The sequence below is a fragment of the Crocodylus porosus genome, unplaced genomic scaffold (genome assembly GCF_001723895.1).
Source record: "Crocodylus porosus isolate Cpor-Errol unplaced genomic scaffold, CroPor_comp1, whole genome shotgun sequence".
Lineage (NCBI taxonomy): Eukaryota > Metazoa > Chordata > Crocodylia > Crocodylidae > Crocodylus > Crocodylus porosus.
The window spans coordinates 26488798-26509722 of NW_017728915.1; the positions used below are offsets into that span (position 1 = coordinate 26488798).

At 43.7% G+C, this 20925-nt stretch overlaps 1 protein-coding gene across 1 annotated transcript in view; it reads right to left on the reverse strand.

Moving 5' to 3' along the window:
* The window catches only part of LOC109310351 (protein BEAN1-like), a 116272-nt gene that overhangs the window by 76392 nt on the left and 18955 nt on the right, over window positions 1–20925 (reverse strand). Inside the window, exon 3 of the mRNA XM_019535434.1 lies at window positions 17259–17393. Within this exon, the coding sequence (XP_019390979.1) occupies window positions 17259–17393 (135 nt within the window). The remainder of the gene's footprint in view (window positions 1–17258; window positions 17394–20925) is intronic.

The following is a 20925-nucleotide window of genomic DNA, read 5'->3' on the forward strand; positions in this document are numbered from 1 at the left end:
TCACCCTGCAATATACAGCATCAAGAAACCACAGTATTTGCATTCAGTACCCAGACCTGTATTGTATTACTGTTGTTAATTATTTCTATTAACATAGTGCCTAGGATCCATTCTTAGAACAATGGGGTCCTGAGCCTTGCAAGCTCACCAACACAAAACAAAAAAGATGCATGCTAAGAATCTGTGGTTTGACTTTCTTCCCTAACCTGAGATTAATTACGGACCTCCTGCCATAAAAAGTCTTGCTAAGGATAGGCTTTGGTACTTAGTGGCTGCATCTAATACAGTAAATACAAGTACTATCTTGCAGTAGCATTCTTTAGTATGCAGCAATGCACATGTAGATGCTGATGTGGCTGGCTGGGGCACGAGGATGCTTCAGCGCAGGACTGCTTGCTGGCTGGCCTTGCACTGGAGCATCCTCATGCCCCGGTCAGCCCCTCTGCAGCATGCTGAGTAGCCTCGGGGTGGCAGGCTGACCTCTGGGGCCCACTGCAAGCCAGGGCTGCTCCAACCTGGCTCAACATGCTGCTTTACAAGGCGCGTGTGAAGATGCGGCACCCAGGAGCAACAAACTCTGGCACGATATACGCTGGAGTTTATTCATTAGCATTAATTTCATGTGACAACATCCTAAACAATTGCATCCTCCAGGCTTGAAACTATGTGCTGGGTGTGCGGCTGCAGTCTCACCTAGCTTGCATTCATGTAGTCCTTTGCTGGATAGGACACACTGATTTAACCAAGATGAACTCGCTTAGGGCCTCAGTGTTTCCTCAGCTGAGAAAGCATGCGTCTCTTCAGTGGTGAGCCACTGGAACACCCTTACATGCTAACACTTTCCCTACACACTTTGTTTTGTGGAACTGTGTGGGCTGCCATAGTTTCCCTGGGTGACCTGTGTGTCATTCTTGCAACGAACCCATTGAAATCTTGGCTCATCCTGCCTCCAAAGGGTTATATAGAAATTAAAGAAAGATTGGGGATATAGCATTTACTTACACATCCTATATAAATGCTTGCAGCTGGTACTTAATACTGTAAAAGAGTTGAGGGACCATTCTAAATAGTGTGGTCAAAGACTCTTAGCTGGATCACAACAGTGTAATTCCACCAGTTTCCAAAGGTGTCACACCACAGTAAAAGTGGTAAGAGTAGAGAATTTGGCCCCATGTCTGTTTTTCTCTGTCTTCCCCTCTGCTGTTGCTGCATCTACAGAGAAAAACTGTTAGCCATGTCTTCTCCCTTCTTCAGTCTCCTTTCCAGCTTCTAAAACAGCACTGCAGAGATAGGAGCAAGATGTCCTACTACTCAGATGCTAGGCAGTTGTGATTTAAAATGCCTTTATCCATGTTTTTCATGGTAGGCATCAGCTAATAAAACATCAAAAGTGAAACTGATCCAATAAACTGAAATAAACTAAAAACTCAATCAGTACAAGTGAAAAGTGAAAAGCTTTCTGAACTTCAGCCCCTGAATCTTAGAGACTCTGCCCATTCTATAGTCAAGAATATAGAAAGTCCCATTAGCTTTAGAAAGTCTCATTTAAGTAAAGAAGTTGGTCATAATTCTGCAAGGTGCTGCTGAGCAACCACCTGTGCCATTAATGTAAGTGTAAATGCAATCCTCATCCTCTGGCAGGGCCGTCTTTGGCTTCACTGCTCTCAGGTTGGTGAATTTGTGAGTGGTCTCATTATCACGTCAGTCTTTTCTTCCTCCCAGACTTGGGTAGGATCTTCCCAAAGCAAGAAGTTAGAATTTGTACAAAGACTCGGAGTATAATATGGCCCTGCTGTCTTAGTCAAAAATATCTGTTGCTTTTCTGTGCTAGCTGCTTGTGACAGGGAAGTCAGATGCCAAAGGAGCTGGTTTGGGCATTCATCTTTTTTTTTTCCTATCTAACTCCTCCCCAGCTTTCTTTCCGTTGGTCTAAATAATCATGCCCAAATCCCTGTGCCTGGGGACTAGAAACCGGTTACCAAGGGCCACTGATTGCTGGCAGCATGAAGAGTATAATCTCCAGCAATCTATCAAGTTAACAGCAAACTGAATAAAGAGTAAAATAGGAGTCTTAAGTGAATGAGAATCTCAAGTGAACTAGCTTGCAAGTACTATCTTGCAGGTAGCTATGCAGATGATAACTAGTAGCTCATTTAGGTTTGTTTTAGTTCTCTTTCCCTAGGTTTAGCAGGAGCAAAAGAAATAAAAATCTTTTTCCCTTCTGGATTAGAGCACCTCATCTCTACTTGCAATATCAATGGTAATCCAATCCCTGCCCCTTCGTTACTATGTGAACAGTTTGGGCACTGACTGGATCAGATGACACTGAAACACAAGTGTTAACTAAAGTTGGAGGCAGCTGTAGCTGAGGTGCTCGGTGCACACCAGACTCTAGGCCTTTGAAGAGAGACTTCCCACTTCCTGTAAATAACACTGCTTTGGCAAATGAAGCCTTTGCTCATTAGCATGTACAGTACGGTATTTTGTCTTGCTTATCTCAGGATAATCAGGAAGCTAACCCACAGTGTATCCTTCCTGGGAGCATGGAGGAATGTAGGCAGTGATTGTAAACCCCATCTGACTTGAGAGCTGGTTATTTCTCCAGTTTTTAATAGCAGATTTTAGCTTCTCATTAAGGGGAAGGAGGGGGAACTCCTTTTCCCATGATGGAAGAATGGTCTCTCTGACATGCAGGTGTCCAACGTGCTTCTAAGTGGCTTTGAGCAGCTGGCTCCAAGCAGACCCTTGAGAGTAGGGTCTGGATTTCCAAAGAAGCCTAAGGAAGCTGGGTGACATCTGATAAGAGAGCCCAGGTTAAATGCAATGGCTAGCCCACCTGCCCCAGCTCCCGGCACTTGGGGGGCGGGAAAGCCCTGGCTCAGCAGGTGCTGCCGGGTGGCGGGCGATCCCCACTACTCCCCACCACACGATGCTGTGTGGGGGGCTTTGCATGAGCCCCCTGACTCCCCCCTTCCTCCCCCAGCCTCCCCACAGGTGTCCCACCTGCCCCAGCTCCAGCCCTTTAAGGAAAAAAAAAAAGAAAAACCTCCAGACTCACTGCTCCTGCCAGTGTGTGGGGGTGACCCCCGCTGCCCTGTGGCATATGGAGGGCTCTGCATGAGCCCTCGAAGCCCCAAGGCTGCTGCAGGAGCAGTGAGTCCCTGGGCTTTTCTTGGTTTTTTTTTTTTTTCTTAAAGGGCCAGAGCTCTCCCGGGGAGGACACCCATGAGGGTGGGCTGGGGGAGTGAGGTGGGGGGGTTGATGGGCTTATGTAGAGCCCCCCATGAATTTTGAGGCAGTGGGGGGCAGTGGAGATCGTCCCCCTGCCCAGCAGCACCTGGTGAGCACTGGGGCTTTTCTTTAAAGTACTGAGCTGGGGTGGGCGAGGCAGCCATGGGGGGCTGGGGGAGTGGGTGGACATTGGGGGGGGGCTGGCAGGGGTCCCCCCCATGGTCTCCTCTCCCCTTTCCCAGCTGCCCCTTCTCTGTCCCTAGTACTTACCAGCCTGGAGTGGCTGCAGCTCCCTGCTGCAGCCACCAGGGATTGCCTGAATCATTAAAGATTCGGAGAGCTTTGAATCAGTTTGGACCTTTGAATTGGTCCCCTGCTTCGATTTGCATTTGGAGATTTGGCCTATGAATTGGGCCGAATCTCCTCCGAATCGAACCGGCACCCAAAGCTTCGCACAGCCCTAGAAGGGAGGTAGGGAGAAAGGAATTATGGAGGGCCGAACCATAGGAAGTGCTGAGACACCCCCACTAGAGGAAAATACAACGCGAGCATGCTAAGCTTGCATCAGAATTTGGCCTAGGAATACTAGGGTCAAAATGATCATTTGGTCTATCCAAGGCAACCATTTAGGCCCCCTCTACATGTTACAGGTATTGCACAATTAACTGGTTAATTGCACAATTACCTGGAGACCAGCCACACACTCAAAGGACCTATCCCGCAATAAAAAGCTCCAACCAGCTATAAAGTTAGACTTTGAAAATGTATAATAACTTTAAACTGGCTTCTAGTGAGGTTTAATTTACATGTGTAGCAGGGTCTCTCCTGCAGCTGGGATCCCATCAGCAGATAGGGCTCCTAGCCAGTGGGAAATCTTCAAGCCCTGGGAATCATGGGTTCTGCGATCCACAAGGCTTGGGGATTTGTGAAACCCCAGGGTCCAGATAGGGCTCTGGGTCCGAGCTGCACATTGGACATATGTGGGATCCTGAGCCTCATCAGGCACAAGACTCTTACTCCTCAGCAAAGGGGGGTCTGCCTGTGGGTGCCTGCTTCTTGTAGATGCTGGAGGATCCTAGGGTTGGGCTCCTCCCTACACTGGCAATTAGGCACAGTTGGATCTAATGCATGATCCCACAGTCGTGTCTCTTGTCATACACACATTGCATGGCAGGAGGCACGATTGTATGGATTGTGAATTAGATCTAATTATGCCTTTACTTTCAGGTGTAGAGACAGCCTTAGTATGGGCCATCCATGTTTTTGTTTTCAAGATTACACAGTATGTATCCTGTTAATCTGTTCTAGGACACAGTTAACAACAGTACCTCTCACTCGACTTGCTGTCTTATTTGTCTTCCCAAGTGCTCTTAGAATAATTAGAAAATTCTCTGAATGTATTTTTTAAACTTCTTCCTCAATATCACCCTATTTTCCCTTGTCCTGCTCATTCTGAGTTCTTCACTGAGTGCATATCTGCAGTATTACTATTTCTAAATTGAAATGGGTACTTTGGGTACTACCACATCCTGGTGATGGTTAGTAGCAGTAGTCCAGACACCACTATATCTGGTGTTATAAAAACTAGAACAAAAGGCTCTCATTTTTCCTTTTAGTCATTAAATGACTGAATGCAGAATATTAGCTTAGGCGTTAATGACACAGTGGACAGGAGGTGATTTGAAAGTCATTTCCCATCCACTCTATCATTAGTCTACTTCAGTGATTGATGTGCTGCCAGTGTTTTAACAAGGGTCTCTCACAGCAATTTCCCTTTAGCCTGTGATAAATACTAGTGTCCCTGGGCTGTGTGTGCATATACAGAGAGGAAAACTAATAGGTGGGGGAATGTATTAATTTGTTTTCCCATTTAAAGAAAAAATGTTGTCTCCAGGCCATAATCAGTGAAGGAAGCAAAAACACTGGGCACTTCTATGAAGTTCACTAGCTGACAGTCTTTATCCTTTGTTCCTGGAAGCTGTCTTGAGCATACTGACAGCCAAATACACGGCAAGACTCAAACTGAAATGGTGCAATCATCTGGAGAAAGGCTCTGTCGAGGGGCCTTGTATTCATGCTGGGGTGTTTTGTCATTCCAAAGAATCTGATTTATTCTAAAAGCAAACATTATGAGTTACTCTAATGCATGTTAGGGACCATGAAGCACTGGTGAGAAGTCATCTTTGGCAAGGAGGATTTAGGAGTATCCATAGTGGGGTGAAGAATACCCTTGGATAAACAGGGAAGGCACTGGTCCTCCCTTTTTGACCACCAGCTATTCGTGGGGCTGTCCTGGAAGGCTGTTCTACAATATCCTATGGTCCGTGTGAATGAATGTGCTGTGCTGATCAATGAAAGTTGCAGGTGCTCAGCCCCCCTGGAAATCTATTTAAGCCTGTATTTATATGAAAACCCAATAATCTAAATGGCCAATGACAGGCTTCTCTCTAACTAGAAACAATTAAGCTGCTGTATTCCTGCTCCAGCATGCATTGGAAGTGGTAGAGGGTGAACCTTACTGCTTTCCACAACTGATAGACTGTTTGTTTGCTTTTTAGGCCTCTGGCAGACATGCAATTAAAGCCACCTCCACGGGTTCAGCTGATTTGGGCTCCCAGCCACGGGGGTGCATAGTGCCTCCTTGCAGCTGGGAGCTCAGATCAGCTGATCAAAGCTCCTAGCCATGGAGGCGCAGTGGATCCCTTGACTCCAGCTGTGCCCAAAGGCTAGGAGCCCCAGTCTGCCACTGCTTCCAGCTGAGGGGGTTTATCAGAGTCAAGAGCTTTTAACCCCTTTGGATGGGAATGGCAGCTGATCATAGGTTTGGGGGCCAGGCTTGGAACCCTTGACTCCAACGGGCCCTGGGGCTGGGAGCAGCAAGCCGCTAATCAGCACGTGGCCTATGGAGTGCATGGGAGTCAACAGCTGGGAGCCCCAATTAGCCTGGCCATGCATTCAATTAATGGTCTGATGGAAATTAGCCATAAAGTTATTATTCATATTTTGTGTAATAACTTCCTGGCTTAATCCTTGCTTTATCCTGTTGTTAATTGCATTAATATATGGCTGGGCAAATACTTTAGACATGATTCATTGGTTAACCAGGTTTTAAGTGTAACACATACCAGGGGCCTTACTTGAAGCCCTTTACCTGACTGAAGCGTAAGTTTGAAAATGAAGTCACTGAGTCAGATGCCACTGAGTGTGGGGTGCGTTTCCTGTGACAGCAGAGAGATCCTAGATATAACCAGCATCTGTCCAGTAGAGCCCACATTATTGTTGCAGTGCCAGTCGATTAGTGGGCATTCTTGCCCAAGAAAGTAAAGTGCAACAATAAATGAAAAGGCAGAGCAGAATCCCACAGTCAAGTAGCTATTGGGATAAATGGATTTTGGCAACAATTCTTAGTACTATGAATAGTATAGTATAGTAATATAATGCACATCTGCAAAATACCCAACAGTATCACCTGCTGCTTAGTAATGCAATTAATTGATCCTATTATAAAAGTGCGCCACTAATTACATGGAAAATAGTTTTCTTGCAAGCAGCACTCAGAGGATTCAGTTGACATCTGCTGCCTTGTTTCAGCCATGTACAACATGCTTAATTCTTCATTCCTGCCTTTGGAAATGGAGATTGCAACATGAATAGCACTTACAGGAAAGAAAAATAAAAAATCTACGACCATAGTGATCTTTTTGGTAGTCTACAGGCAGCAGCATGGACCCACTGACGATACTTCCTTCAACGCGCACTTCCTTCTTCCCGGTCCTGTTTTCCGTACTTGTATAGCTCTGATTCCTACAGGCCTTACAATCTTGAACACATTTTTCTTCTGAGTACCTCTGAAAGGGAGGGAAATTCTAAAATCCCCTTCGTAAAATGGACATGGCAAGGCACAGGAAGGCTGAGTGAGCTTACCCAGGATCACACAGGGAAACTTGTACTGAAGCAGGGACTGGGAGGACTTGAACCAATGTTTGCATGTTCTGTACGCAAGGCTAAAGCAGGATTTGGGATTCAGCACTTAAAGGAGAAAGTCTGCTGTATGCAAAAAGCCAGTATAAGGGCTGGGCAGCACTGACATGCTGTTTTCACCCTAGCAGGACTTGTTGTCGAGTGCTGCATCAGCCTCTTGGCTGCCTTTCTGAACAGGGGAAGATTTTACTCTGCAAAGCACAAAACCTACTATGATGAAAACACTGAACCACAAAGGAATTATTATATTCAAATAAGGGAAAGGAATGACATGCCAGCCACATCACTGTTCTCCTTTCCACATGTGTGGATGGATGCTTGTTTCAACAGAACTCTATAAAGCTGCAGTATCACTGTTTGCTTCTTTTTTTATGCTGAAACTCCATCATTTGTGACATCTCTTAGATCCACTGAAGCTGGTAAAGGCTGAAATTCAACCTGTCCATACAGTAGTTTTACATCATGGTTTATAATGAGAATTATAAACCTGCATCCCAATGGAAACTCATTTTCAAAACCATCTGCTTAGTATCCAGAGATTTTCAGTTAAAGACGACCATATTGCATGGCAGAGATTTGGACCATAGCCTTTCTTTGTTTGGGGATTAGAAAAAATTGACAACAGCTGTTCTTTCCTCCTTTTATTCTATCCAGTGAGTCCATCAAAATTATGGAACAGGTAAGTAATGGGCTTCACTGCAGAGCAATAATGCACGTTCTTAAATACAGGCTCACGATGGAATTGCTGACTGCAGGCATCTTAACAGCATCCTCGGAAAGGCAGATAAAGGCAGAGAACCATGCTTTTGGATTCCAGTTTTTTCTAGATTTGAACTTGGATCTCTCAGGATGTAACAATCAATCAAGCTTAATTTAGTTCTCTCACTAGTCTTTCAATTATGCTGCCTCTGGGGATCCTTTTGCCAACAGCTCTGGCTCAGAAAGAGAGATATTAAGGCATTCTTTGTCCTTTTAGGAAAAAGAACCCAGCTGAAGGTCAAAGTCTTCACCATGAAATCACTAGTTCAGGGTTTTTTTTGTTTTTTTGTTTTTGTCTAGCATCTGGCCATGTCCCCAGGAGACGATGGTAATATCAGATTTTTCTAGTGCTCCAGTTTTCACTTTATCTCCCATGCTGTTGTTACAGACCAGCAAGACAATTGGAGATTTACAGTCAAACAGGCAAGGACAGATCATGATCTCAGCTACACCAGTTTAAATTCAAACTAACTGCACTGACTTGAATATCTCCTCTTCAGATTTTCATCACTAGACTTTATGCATTGTTCTTTAACGACTACAGAAGCTTTTGTTAATAATAAAGTTTAAAAGAGAAATGGTGCTGATGCCTGAAAAGTATATGGATTAATCAAAGTGGTTTGCTATCTTTTGCAGGAAAAGCAATCTCTGTTAACCAGAATTTTTTTCTTTTTTCAAAGGCTTTTGTCTCTATTCTTTTAAATTCATAAATGAAAATGATGATAATCCAAAGTCTTCTAAGATGTTAAAACATGCAAAAAAAAAGTCTTGTGTGATACATCTAATTACATTTTTAATCAGCATCTTTAAACACCATGACAAACTCCTAGTCCAGGAACATACAAAAGGAAATGTGGTATGGATTAAGCTATTTTAATGGTATTTTAAAGACAGCTGTTACTAGGGCTGAAATGGTAACAAATTAATTAGGGGATTTCTCTTATTTCCTGTTGTCTCCATATCAGTTTTATGAAGGTTTTGCAATTTGTAATTATTTTTCTAAGTAGTTAGATATTTACTTTTGCAACTGAGGATAGCATGACCTGTACTGAGACACTGTGTACACTACAAGTTAAACATATAGCATGGCAATTCTGGCAAGTGTGAAAGTACACAGGTAACTCAGTTGTGGGAGCCCAAACCCTCCATTCAAATGGAAAGGCTCGAAGGTCCAAGTGTTCTCACTGTCCACTGCTTGCAGTCAGTGTTCAGGGATTAGCAGGATCAGAGCCCAAATTTGGTAAAATAATAAAGCAAGTTATTAGTGTGAACATAACTAAGGTCTTTTTTAGCCTGCAGGTCAGGCTTTCTTTGGTCCCCAAGGCTGCCTTGCCTATACATGTGCTTGCGAGTGGGGTAGGGAGGCATTTTAATTAGAGCATTTCCTGGAGAGCCGCTCTAATTAAACTGCCTCACCATCATGTGTATTAAGCCCCTGCACGTTTAAGAATGGTTGTGGGATACTTTATCTAAACCTCTTTTGATGAGGTTTAGACAAAGTGCCCCTGCGGCCATTTGAAAATGTGCATAGCTTAACGCATGAGACAGCGAGGAGAGGCTACAGCGTTCTAGAAAGCAGAGCAGAATCAATTAATCAAGTCTGGTCCAGCACATTCGAATTAGAATACCAGCAAGCATGTGTACAGGCAGCCCAATTTTTTGCGCACACAGTCTACATTTGCTCATGGAAATCAGGTTTGTAATTTATGAGCACAAATGCCAATCTAAATGTTGTTTCTGCATGGAAGCTGCAATTGAAAAGGCACCCCTGTACATCTTAGTGAAATGAGGACTGTAACATTCATGGAAGTACCAACTCCAGCTTCCCTAAGCACACAGTCCACTTGTCTCATCCTGTTTTGCTAATTTGCATGATGTTGCTGTTTACAGCTACTGATGTTATTTTCACTGCTTTTGGGGGGACTGTATGACTTTCTTCAGGAGTAGTATATTTGATTTGATTGAATCTGTGGCTATGCATTAAAACCTATTTACCATGATAATACTCCAAACTAGAAATGCAACACTAAACCAGGGAGGAGAGAATGCTGCTGCCATTGATTAAAATGCCTTTGTTTGCATTTGACAAACTATTTTAGACCAAAAATACTACAAATAGGGAAAAATAAAACTATACAGAGCATTGTGACAGCAAATTTGCATTATGATTCATACATGGGACAGCCTTATCTCATTTCTGATGCAGCTGCAAACTATGTGGGGTATTTAACTTATTTGTTAAACTTTAGATTTTTGGTATTCTAAAATACCATAAAAGAAGCATGGGTTTATACAGAATGAGAGCAGAGAAGCCAATAAATACATTAAACATGGGAAAGGGAAAAAGATCTAAAGTAACCACGTGCTATTGTGTTTGTAAGTAAATTAGATGATGTAGAAAAGTTTTCAGCCTACTTCTTCATCAAAGACAGTTTACTAACCTAGGGTCTTAGTACCACTTGACCCTCACCTGAAGCAGTCAACTTAAGGACACCTGCCTAAACCATCTCTCAGTAACTTGAGAAGTGTTAGCCCCCCCCCCCGGCAACCAAAAACCAGAGCAGTCAGAACAAAAAAAAACACCCCACCCATTAAACCAACAGGGAGGAAAGAACCTGATGACATGATCTACAGCTTTTTATTCATGAGAATTTCCAGTGAACTACTTTTGTGTCCAGTGTGACTCTGCTACCTCCTAATATTTTAAGCACGGTGCTGGAATTAATTGGTTAGGCAGTTTACTATATAATGAAGGGAGGTTTGTACAGTAAGTGCCTTTGCACCTTACTTCATGCCCTATGGTAAAATAATTGTCTGATAAAGCTACTTCTGATTGTACCATGTGTTGAGAAACAAGGGTGATGAGAGGTATGTAAGAATTCTCATATGCATCCACAGGACCTATTTTATGATCTGTTGGGATACGAATTGATAAGTAGCAAAAATGTCATGATACAAATAAGTCAGCTCTTCTACATGTGCATGTAGAATGAAGATATACAGTATTACATCTACAAGCTGACCGTAGGCAAATTTTTACTCTACAGACTGCTTGTCTTGTCTCTCTCGTGTGCGTACACAGGCAAATTCTCAGATGCAAGTCCTCGTTATAAGTTTTGTGTATATCTGAACACCTAGTTGTCAGGGTTTTATAGCTATTGCTCTTCATCTTCATCATTCCTAAATACTGAGACTGCTTCCCTTATGCTGCAGTGCTGTTCAGGCTGATGCAAGATGGACATAAATTGCAAGCTGGTCCAAGTTCATACTGTTGAGATTTTCTGCTGGTTCTGGTGTTTTAATAGCCCTTGTTATTATTCAGCAACACTCGCACAAGTTCTTTGACTAGCAGAGAGGTGGAGGTGCCTGCTGTGGCACCTGTCTTGTCTGAAACTCTTTTGTGTCCAATGAGACTACTATGAAATGACAGGTACTAGTAGCTAACTGTATGACACCACGCACTCAAGTCCAGCTGTGAACAGCAAATCAGTCTTTCCCTATAAAAATAATGAATTCTTCCTCTAGGCAAGTTTTGATTTGTAGGTGGCTCTGCCATAAACTTCCGTGACTGTAACACATGATCTGTTATTCTGTGTGGTGATTTTTTAGCATTTAACTCCCATAACATTTTCAGAGCAACCGTGTGACTCGCTTAACTCTGTCTTTTGATTAGAACATTTGATTGTGCTTTTTTATTATTATTAACACAAATGGATAGATTTGCAAATAGATATAGAAAAAAACTTTTATATTGAAATTGTATGCTAGGTCTGTCTGTGTTTATTCAGTGCTTGAGATGCATGTAATTGGTTGCTTTGTCTACTGTATGCACGCTATTTGGAAATAATATGACACTTTTGACATATAGGATTTGCAGAAAATGGTTAAAATGACTGGAGACTCGTGTCTACAGTCTGGACTACGAATCACCAGTTCCCTCTCATTGGGATTCTCACTCGGTTGCAATACCGCTCCTATCCCAGGATTAAGAAAAAAGAAACTGGGTCAGGTCTTCATCTCATTGCAACTTGTTTCTCCATAGACACCATTTGCAGATATTGCTTCTCTTTATTTCCTCCTGATAGCTGGGATGGTTGTTGTTGTGGGACTTTACATTTGGTGCAAGGTCAAGCACCCAATTTCCTGCAGACTATGTGCTGATGTATGGGACAGGTACTAGAAGACAGCTGGGCAGTGAATGGCTGGGTCAGGACCCTCGGACAGCCCTGCAGCAATTTACATTGGCACCTCAGCTACGACAGAGCTGGAAACGGTTCTTGTCTCCCACTTTACACTGTGATAAACCCAAGAGCTTTCAAATTGTGGGAGTGGCCTACCTTCCCCTGGGTGGCTTGATGTAAAGCATTGATTTTAATAAAGCTTCAAATCAGCAGGCAGGAAACCCTGATCTAAATAATCAGTGTTGTTTTTTACATCTATATTTTGTAGCTATTTATCAAAAGAACATTGATTCTCTCTGGCTGGTAGTCATTAAAAGATGATAATTTTTAGGTCAATATAGTCTTTGCACTAACTTTGCTACTGCTGTTTGCTACATAGGAGGATATACTATATATGTATACACATTTTTAAATTTAACATATGCTTATTCAGATGCTTAATTTTTTAAAACTTTTATACTATGGTAGAAAATGAGTGATGTATTTCTTGTTTATTAGATGACAATTTTTTAACTTGTGGCATTCAGCTGTATTTGGATGGATCCTGGAATTCGATTAAAATGTACAAAAACAGCGTTTTAAAATGGGTTATTTAATGAATCCATCTTAAATACGTTGGCTATATTAAGAAGCCATAAGTTCATGGAAAAATTAAATCCAACTGATTTAATAAACAGAGGAAATATTATCTTTAGTTAGTAAGCTAAATTGATTTTCCTGGTCATCATATCCTTCGGGTTTTTAAAACTAGGAGATCTGCTCCTGTCAGATACATTTTTGTTGATAGATTGGAGAAGTGAAAATGAGTCTTTCTGCTTTTTCAGCTTTGCATTAGCTCCCCAAATTTAAATGAACTGGCTGTTGAATCGAACTAGTTAAATAAAGTCAAATGAAAAAAACACTCCCTGGGTTTGCAGAAGTAGCTATGCTGGTAAAAAGGTTGATTTGTCCCTTTAGAAAAGTCTTCCAGAGGCTTTGCCAGTGACTTGTTTCAGTTCAGTGGTTTGACTTTCTTTAAATTTTGGCAGAAAATATGTACTGGTTCAATGTTATGTTTTATTTAATTTTAATTATTTGAATGAAATGTAAGTGTAAGCCTTAAAATAGCTGCCATAATTTCACACTTAATTTAGAAGACGTTTATTTAAAACATATTAACATTACATTGAAATTCAATTTTAAATTAAATGAATCCTATTTTTAAAATCCACGTAGCACCTGAGAAGTGGATTGGTAGGTGCTCAGGTCATTCACCGCAGATGTGGGAGATCCAGGCACAAGTCTTGCAAGTCTGAACTAAGCAGAGCAGGACCTCAGCACTGGATGTCCATAGTCCAGGGAGCCGTCCCTTGACCACTAGGCTGTTTGGGGTGGGTCAGTCAGTCCTATAAAGCTTCCCCAGAACGATGTACTTTTATGAATACTTTTTAAATGGCATTTTTCAATGAAAAATTTCTATTGACAAATTCCTGACCAGCTCTAGCTTTGGCTTAATTAGGCTTGTGGGTGAGAACCATGCAAATCCAGATTTGCAGAATATGGTGGTAATGTCTTTATTAAATGCTCAGCGACAAACACATAGCCTTTCTGTGCTCAGTGGGTCTGTGATAAGGCCTGTGCTGTTTTATGGCCATTCTGTAGGCCTGATTGGATAGACCTGAAAATGTTAAATCAGGAAACTCCTCAAGAGATGGTGTGTGAGATTGAGCTGCATATGCACTGTAGCGGGAAGCTGCTAGATGTAACTAGGGAGGCCTGATATATGCCTGGTAAGAATGAGGGAGTTTACAGTCCTTACAAGCCACATGTCTAGTTTCCCAGTTTCAGACAGGATAAGAGCATTATAGATTTCATAGACACTAGGGCTGGAAGGGACCTCGGAAGATCACTGAGTCCAGCCCCTGCCCCAGGAATTGTAATAAACAAGCCAAAATTATGGTGCATTAAGATTAAGGGTATAAAGATAATTTAGGTACCAGATATTGCCTAATTAGAAAAACAGGTTTGGCACATGAATAGTATTCTGATAGGCTAGTAAACACATGACTCATGCATGACCTAAGTAGCTAACTGTGTATTAGCTAATGATTGGACTAACTCCCTATCCATGGGTACACAGATGCAGAACAACGGAAGACTTGGTTCTGTGTGCTCTTACAACTATTCTTTGTCAGCCAGCCTGATCACCTGGCTGACAGCAAATAGAGCTAATTTGGTTGTACTTAACTGGATGCATCTAAATGAGATGCTTTACTGTAGTTTACTGTGCAGAAAGCATGTGCGTCTACATGTGCACATGCTTACTGTGCAGTAAAACTGGCTACGTGTGATTAAATCTGTTACCTGCAAATGCAAGTAGCAAATTTACTTGTGATTACTAACTGTGCACTAGCGGTCATGTAGATGCATGACCCAGAGCAAATATGGTCCCAGCCAGCCGGCACGGGAGATTGCTCCCTACCCCTGGAAGCTGCCTGTTGCTGGAGGAGGGTGGGGGTCTGCCACTGGAGCCCAGGCAGGGACTATGTCTTCCTGCCCTGGTAGCAGGGAGCTCCAAGCCTCCCCACCACTCCTAGATCATGACGAGGGAGCAGGGGCTGGGACATCCTTATCTCCCAGCGCCAGCTCTGTGACAGTGCAGCAGGTGCTGGGACATCTTTATCTCCCAGCCTGAGCTCTGCAGTCACAGGGCTGGCACTGAGAGATCCTTATCTCCAGCACCAGCTCTATTGTTGCAGGACCGGCACTGGAAAAGCCTTATCTCCCAGTTCTGGTGAGCTGTCACAGGCTGCAAAAGTAGCCCTGCTCCTTGACGGGTTCCTCTTGGGACAGAAAGTTCCTCCCCTATCCCCTGACGTGTGTACTGAAAGTCTCTCCCCTTGCCCCCAGAAATACTGCTTTTGGGGGGAGGGGGGTTGCCACTTGGAACTGGAACCCCCCCCATCATATATTAAAAGTCAAACATCATGTTTTAATTTTATTACATTTTTTTAGTTCTGATTTGTGTACATCTGAGTAGTGTATATAGACCTGATTATGTAATAGCTCAAAAATAAAGTCTTACTCTTGTGTGTGGGGGGTGTGTGAGTATGGAGCAGTGTATGGGCTGTGTTTGGGGGAGGCTGTGTGTGTATGATGGGGTCTGGGGTGTCTGTGGGGGGGTGTAGGTTATGTGTGGGTGCAGGGGGTGTAGGTTATGTGTAGGTTTGTGGGGTGCAAGGGAGACTGGGGGCTGTGAGGAGCCCCTTATGCCTTCCCCCCCAACAAATGGTGCACAGCCCCTGCCACACACGGTAGCAGGAGGCAGTGGGCCCTCGGGGTGTTCATGGCCTGTGCAGGTGCAGCCGTCTGGCAGAGTCCAGCTCCAGCCACTTCTGGGAGCTTCATGTGGTGGCAAGGGCCAGCCAGCATGTATCACGTGGGCTCCCCACACCTCACGTACAGCTCCCAGGACTCACATGACACGGGAAAAGCTCCACACAATGGAGATGGTGGCCTAGCCCTGCTCCCTACTGCCACATGCAGCTCCCAAGACTTCACTGGGAAGCAGGGAGCAGGGCTCCCCGCCACTTTTGGCAGAGTCCTGGGAGCTGCACATGGCAGCAAGGAAATGGGGAAGGCAGCTCCACTGCGTGAGGCTTCCCCCCAGTGGTGTGAATCCTGGGAGCTGCAGTGCATGTGAGCTGTGGGGAGTTGCATGCAATGGAACTGGGCCGACCCAGGCTCCACACTCCTGCTGCCCCAATGGGTGCAGGCCCTGGGGTCCCAACAGCCCCAGTGCCATGCTCTATACTCCCACTCTGCTGTAGCTTTCCTCTGCCCACTGCTGCTTCCCTATTTGCTGCGTGGAGTGAGTGGTGCAGCAGGGGCACAAGGAGGAGCTTCTGGAGGCTGGGGAAGCTGAGCACTTCCCCTGGAGGCGGCTGCAGTGGCCCTGCCTGTAAGCTGTGCATGCTGGCCAGGGCCCTCCTGTGCAGGAGGGTGGGCAGCTGTGGGCCACATCCAGCCTGCCCCTGTCCTAACAACCCCTGGCTGCCCAGCATCCATACTGAGGCTCTTTGCTTCTCTGTCTGAACTTCTGTACACGTCAATGTTTCTCTCAGGAAAACAAACCTGGGAGAGTTGTCTTGGACGATATCTGAATGTGTGTATGCAGTCTTTGGGTGACGTGTACATGAGAGTGTTAGCCGGAAAAAATGATGGTCATAGACACTGCTGGCATGTAATGAATAATTGAGCATGCTCAGTTCTATTAGCGATTTGTTGGGTGGGGTGGGGTTCTGACATCCAACTCTCCTTTGGGCAAGATGCTGTCAACAAAATACAAATATTTAACTGAAGAGCTCCTGAAGTTTGCAATCAGCAGTTTAGCAAGAACAAAAACCAAGGAGCAGGCACTTTTCAGGCAGTTAAAATTGCTAATAAATGGTTATCATGGACTGTGTTGCACACTTTTATTCTTCATCTATACTTGATATTGTATCTGAATTTATTGACTAGAATCAGCAATGCCATAAAGCACCTGACTAGGACAACATTAGTTTTTAGGCATATTGTTTACAGCTTGCACCATACAGTTCCTTTGAATATGTTGGATGTCCCAGCTTGTACAGTCATTCCCTATTTTTCCTTCTTCAATAGTGTTTTAGCAGATTGAAGATTTATTTATTTATTTGTGTTAACATTTCCAAATGCCAAGTACCTGGCCTACAGCTACTTCTTTATTTATTTCACATAGCTGCTAATACTTAATCATGCTAATACTTAATGAATGGCTACTTAGACATTCCCAGCTTTTGGCTTATACTTCCTTTTATCTTAAACTGGAATTTCACCATCCTTCACAAAACATTAGCTAAATACATTCTTAGCAAAGCTAAGTCTCTTATTTCTACTACTGTTTATATTTGACCACTCTTTCACTTCAGCATAAATGAAATTTAGACAAATAAATATAAATTCAAACAGTCATATCTGTACAGCCTCAAACCGAAACAAATCTAATGAGAGGTTAAATACTGGAGAATGATTCAATAGGAACACAGATTTATGCTCCTAAGCCATTTCCCACCCTTGGATTTAGGAGGAAATTGAAAGGTAACTCACTTGAGCATGTTAGTTTGATGGACATGTAATCTCTTCCACAATCTTTCTTGTAGTGACAGCGCAGCCAGTTCAGGAGGCAGAGTCCGTTACCACACTGGAGCTCTTCTTTTTTACAAGGCAGAATGCTCTGTTCATCTGAAAAGAAGAGAAGCAACGGATGGCTTTGGCAGCGCACATTTCCCACCTGAGTAACAATGCTACAGCTCTCTGGAAAGCCAATTTTCCTTTTAACCATCTTTAAAAGTCTTGGGAGAGCAAAAAACTGTTTCCTCTTTGTCAGATATCAAAACGGGGCCTAAGACCCAAACAAATGCTTGGTACATTTTTATTAATCATTTATATAATGTTACAGACAAATGAAGCATGGGTACAAGCTATTAAACAAATCACAAAGGACATAATTTTCCAGAGTCTTTGATTCTTATGTCACTTACGTGCTTTAAAAATAAATCTACTTAGTGTTTGGCCCAGTCAGCTTGTGCACAAAAAGGATAGCAGAAAAGGGAATAGAGTGGCCTAACAGGCGGCATAATCATGAAAGGTTGAGGTAGCTATGGATGGGAACTTCTAGTGATCCTTTTCCAGTTTGCAAAATACCATTCATAGTGTGGAACCAAATCCTACGGCAAGTACTTGCAGAGGAGGAGGTGGTGGTGGCTTGTTTTTGGCTGTGACCTGAATATCAGAACAACTTGAGTTGGGCTGACTATTGGAGAGCAATGCTCATGTTTGGGCTCACAGAGACTTTTGGACCAGCACAAGGGCTTCTGTTGAATGCAATCGGTTGCTCTTTTATATCTGAACAGCCTGAGACTTTCTTCCTACTTGAGGAATGAAGCATGTTCCCGTCACTACTCCATAGCCCTGCCTGCCCATGACTACTCCAGATCCTTGAGGAACAGAAGTTGAATATCAAGCTCCCCCCTCCCCACTCCATTCATTACAGATGAAGGGACATTTTCTCTTGCCCTATAACTGGTGGCTGTGTTAGACCCCACTCCACCAGCAAAGTAAGAAGGAATAGTTCTCTATTCTCTGTCCTTAGAGAGACACAGGTTAAGGCTTTATCATTCTGAACCTTGAAACCAAGCCATTTTGAATCCTGAGAAGAATGAATTTAGGGCTCAAATGTTTAGGTCTGTGCTTACTGTACCAGAAAATGGTCATTCATCCCTTCCCAGAGGTTGGGAATTGTAAGAGAGCGCACAACATCAATTCAGCTGACTGGCCACCTCACCCAGTCATTTTATGGGATATTCACAAACAAGCATGGGAGCAGCTACTGGTTCTCATGTTCGGGAAGCAGCTGGTTTTCATACCAACAGTCAGATTTTGTACCCACATCAGACTATAAAAGCATCCGGCTATTTATCCCTGGTTGTTCTCTTTGGTATATTAGTTGTCAAGTTGTGGAAGAAACCATGCCAGGTAGAGCACAGGTGATATCTCATACCATGCCAGTAGTGAACAAGTTGAAAAGAGCGGTCTTTTAGCTTTGAAATCTGTCCAGATTCTTGATTCAGTACTTGTGAAGTACAATCACAGAAATGGGGAATGGTTTGGAAAGTATTCAGGAAAATAAATACGCACGGGTTGTCAATAACTTCTTTACAAAAACAATCTGGCCCTTCTGAAATTTCTGAAAGATGCTCATTTAGACCCATAAGCATAAAAAACCAGGGGTCAATGTTATATTCTTCCCAGGTCCTAAAGCTGCACTTAAGTCACTTTATCAAACCAGCCTTAACCTTCCAAATTAATGAAAATAAAAATCAGACCTCAAACTGAAAATACCAGCTCTTAGAAGCAAGAGAGCAGGAGACCAATGTGGAAATCAGCATCCAGCTGAAAAGAGGCATTCTGATTAATTCAGGTTTTTGTTTGCTCTCCAATATTTTTAACTCGGAGCCTTTGTGTCAGCTCTCATAGCGGGAAAACCATGCAGTTAGGAGTAATTGTTCATGATTTCCAATTCTCCACACAGCTGCTCCAGTGGAAAATGTCAGAACCCCCAAATGCATTTATAAATATCACCAGCATTGACAGCACACTGTTACTATATGTCTTAGACCATACACTTGTAACTTGGCAGCTCTGCAATCTAAAGGGTAATAATCAGATAATTTAGTTTTGTTCTTTTTGCATGTTTTGGATAATGTTCCCTGAATAGCTAGGGCACTTGTGGCAGCTACTTAAAACATGAACTTGAGGGATAAGAACACGCCCTGTAAGAGAACAGAATTCCCAGCAATCTAAAGATTTACTTATTTTAACAGCAGTTAAAATATTTAATAGGGAAGCAATGTTATTAACATTAATATGAAGGGCCAGCTTTGCCCCTTGAGGAAGTGGGATCAATTTCACTGACTTCTTATCAGTCTAAATTTGGAGAAGCAGACTCCTGCAAGACATCTGAGCAGGTGCAGGGAAAATGATAGCAATGAAATTACTCTTGAAAAATATATTGGAGGAAGTAGCCAAGCATTCCCCACTGCTTAAGTCCATTTATTTCAGCCTCTAGTTTTAACATGTCTGTGGACTTTTTCCAGTCCGCTCCGTTCCACCCCACCTTCTCTCTCTCGTCCCTAGCAGTTCTCCTCTGTCATGCTGCATGATCTTACTGCTATTCTCTGCAGTTTCTGCCACCCAGAACTGCTAGCTTTTCTCTTCCTTGTCTTTGCTTTATTTCAGATGTCACCTAAAACACTCATCTCTTTCCTCACTCATAAATCACTTTAAATTTCTTTCTTCTTTTAGCAGCTGTTAGGTTGTGAAGGCCACTTGTTGGTGTGCTGTGTTGCATTATCAGCATAGGAGAACTCTGTGAGCTATATGTAACAGTGGAGAATTGTGCTTTGGAACGGAAAGCAGTAGAAGCTGATCAAATCTGGAAGACAGCAGGCAGGCAAACCTGACTCCCTGTCTCTTGCCCAAACTGGGCAGTCCCAGTTTTCAGGATGAGGCAGGGGGCTTTGCTGGTTCATGCCCATTTCCCCTTGCTGCCAAGATGAGCAGTGGAATGGTGATTTAAAAGATAGCTGGGACAGGGGCTCCATGATCTCCCCAACCTGGCTCCTGCCAGCTCCTTCTTGCCACTCTACCACCCAACTGAACAGAGAGGTGATGATTTAAAAGCTGGTGGCTGGAAGTGGGGTCCCCAAGCCCCAGTTGCTGGCTTTTAAATCATTACCTCACCACTCACCTGGGTGGAGGGATGGCAAGAAGCAGTCAGGTTGGGGAAGTTTTCCCCAAGCCCCAGTCTCAGCCACTGACTTTTAAGTTACTGGGGAAAGCCTCCACACATCTCGCTCCTGGTCTCAGGCTTTTAAACTGCCACCCCCTGCTGCTCAGAGGAGTGGTGTGGGAGGGGAGCAATAGGAAGCTGGAGGAGCTGGGAACTGTGTGTGTGTGAAGGCTTTCCCCAGCCAGTCCTGGCCTCTTTAGCTTCCCTCCAGCTGACCCAGAGCTGTGTGGGATGAGGCAGGTTGCTGTAGCTGCAAGGCTCAGGATGCAGAGAAATGCCCCTGCACTGCCCAGAGCTGCACAGAGCAAGGCAGGCTGGAAAGCTCTTGCTGCAAGGCTTCTGGAGCCTTGCTACAGCAGAGGAGTGTGCTTCTCCCCTTCCCAGACAGGGGAGAGGACAGGTTGTCAATTAATGGGCTCCCCT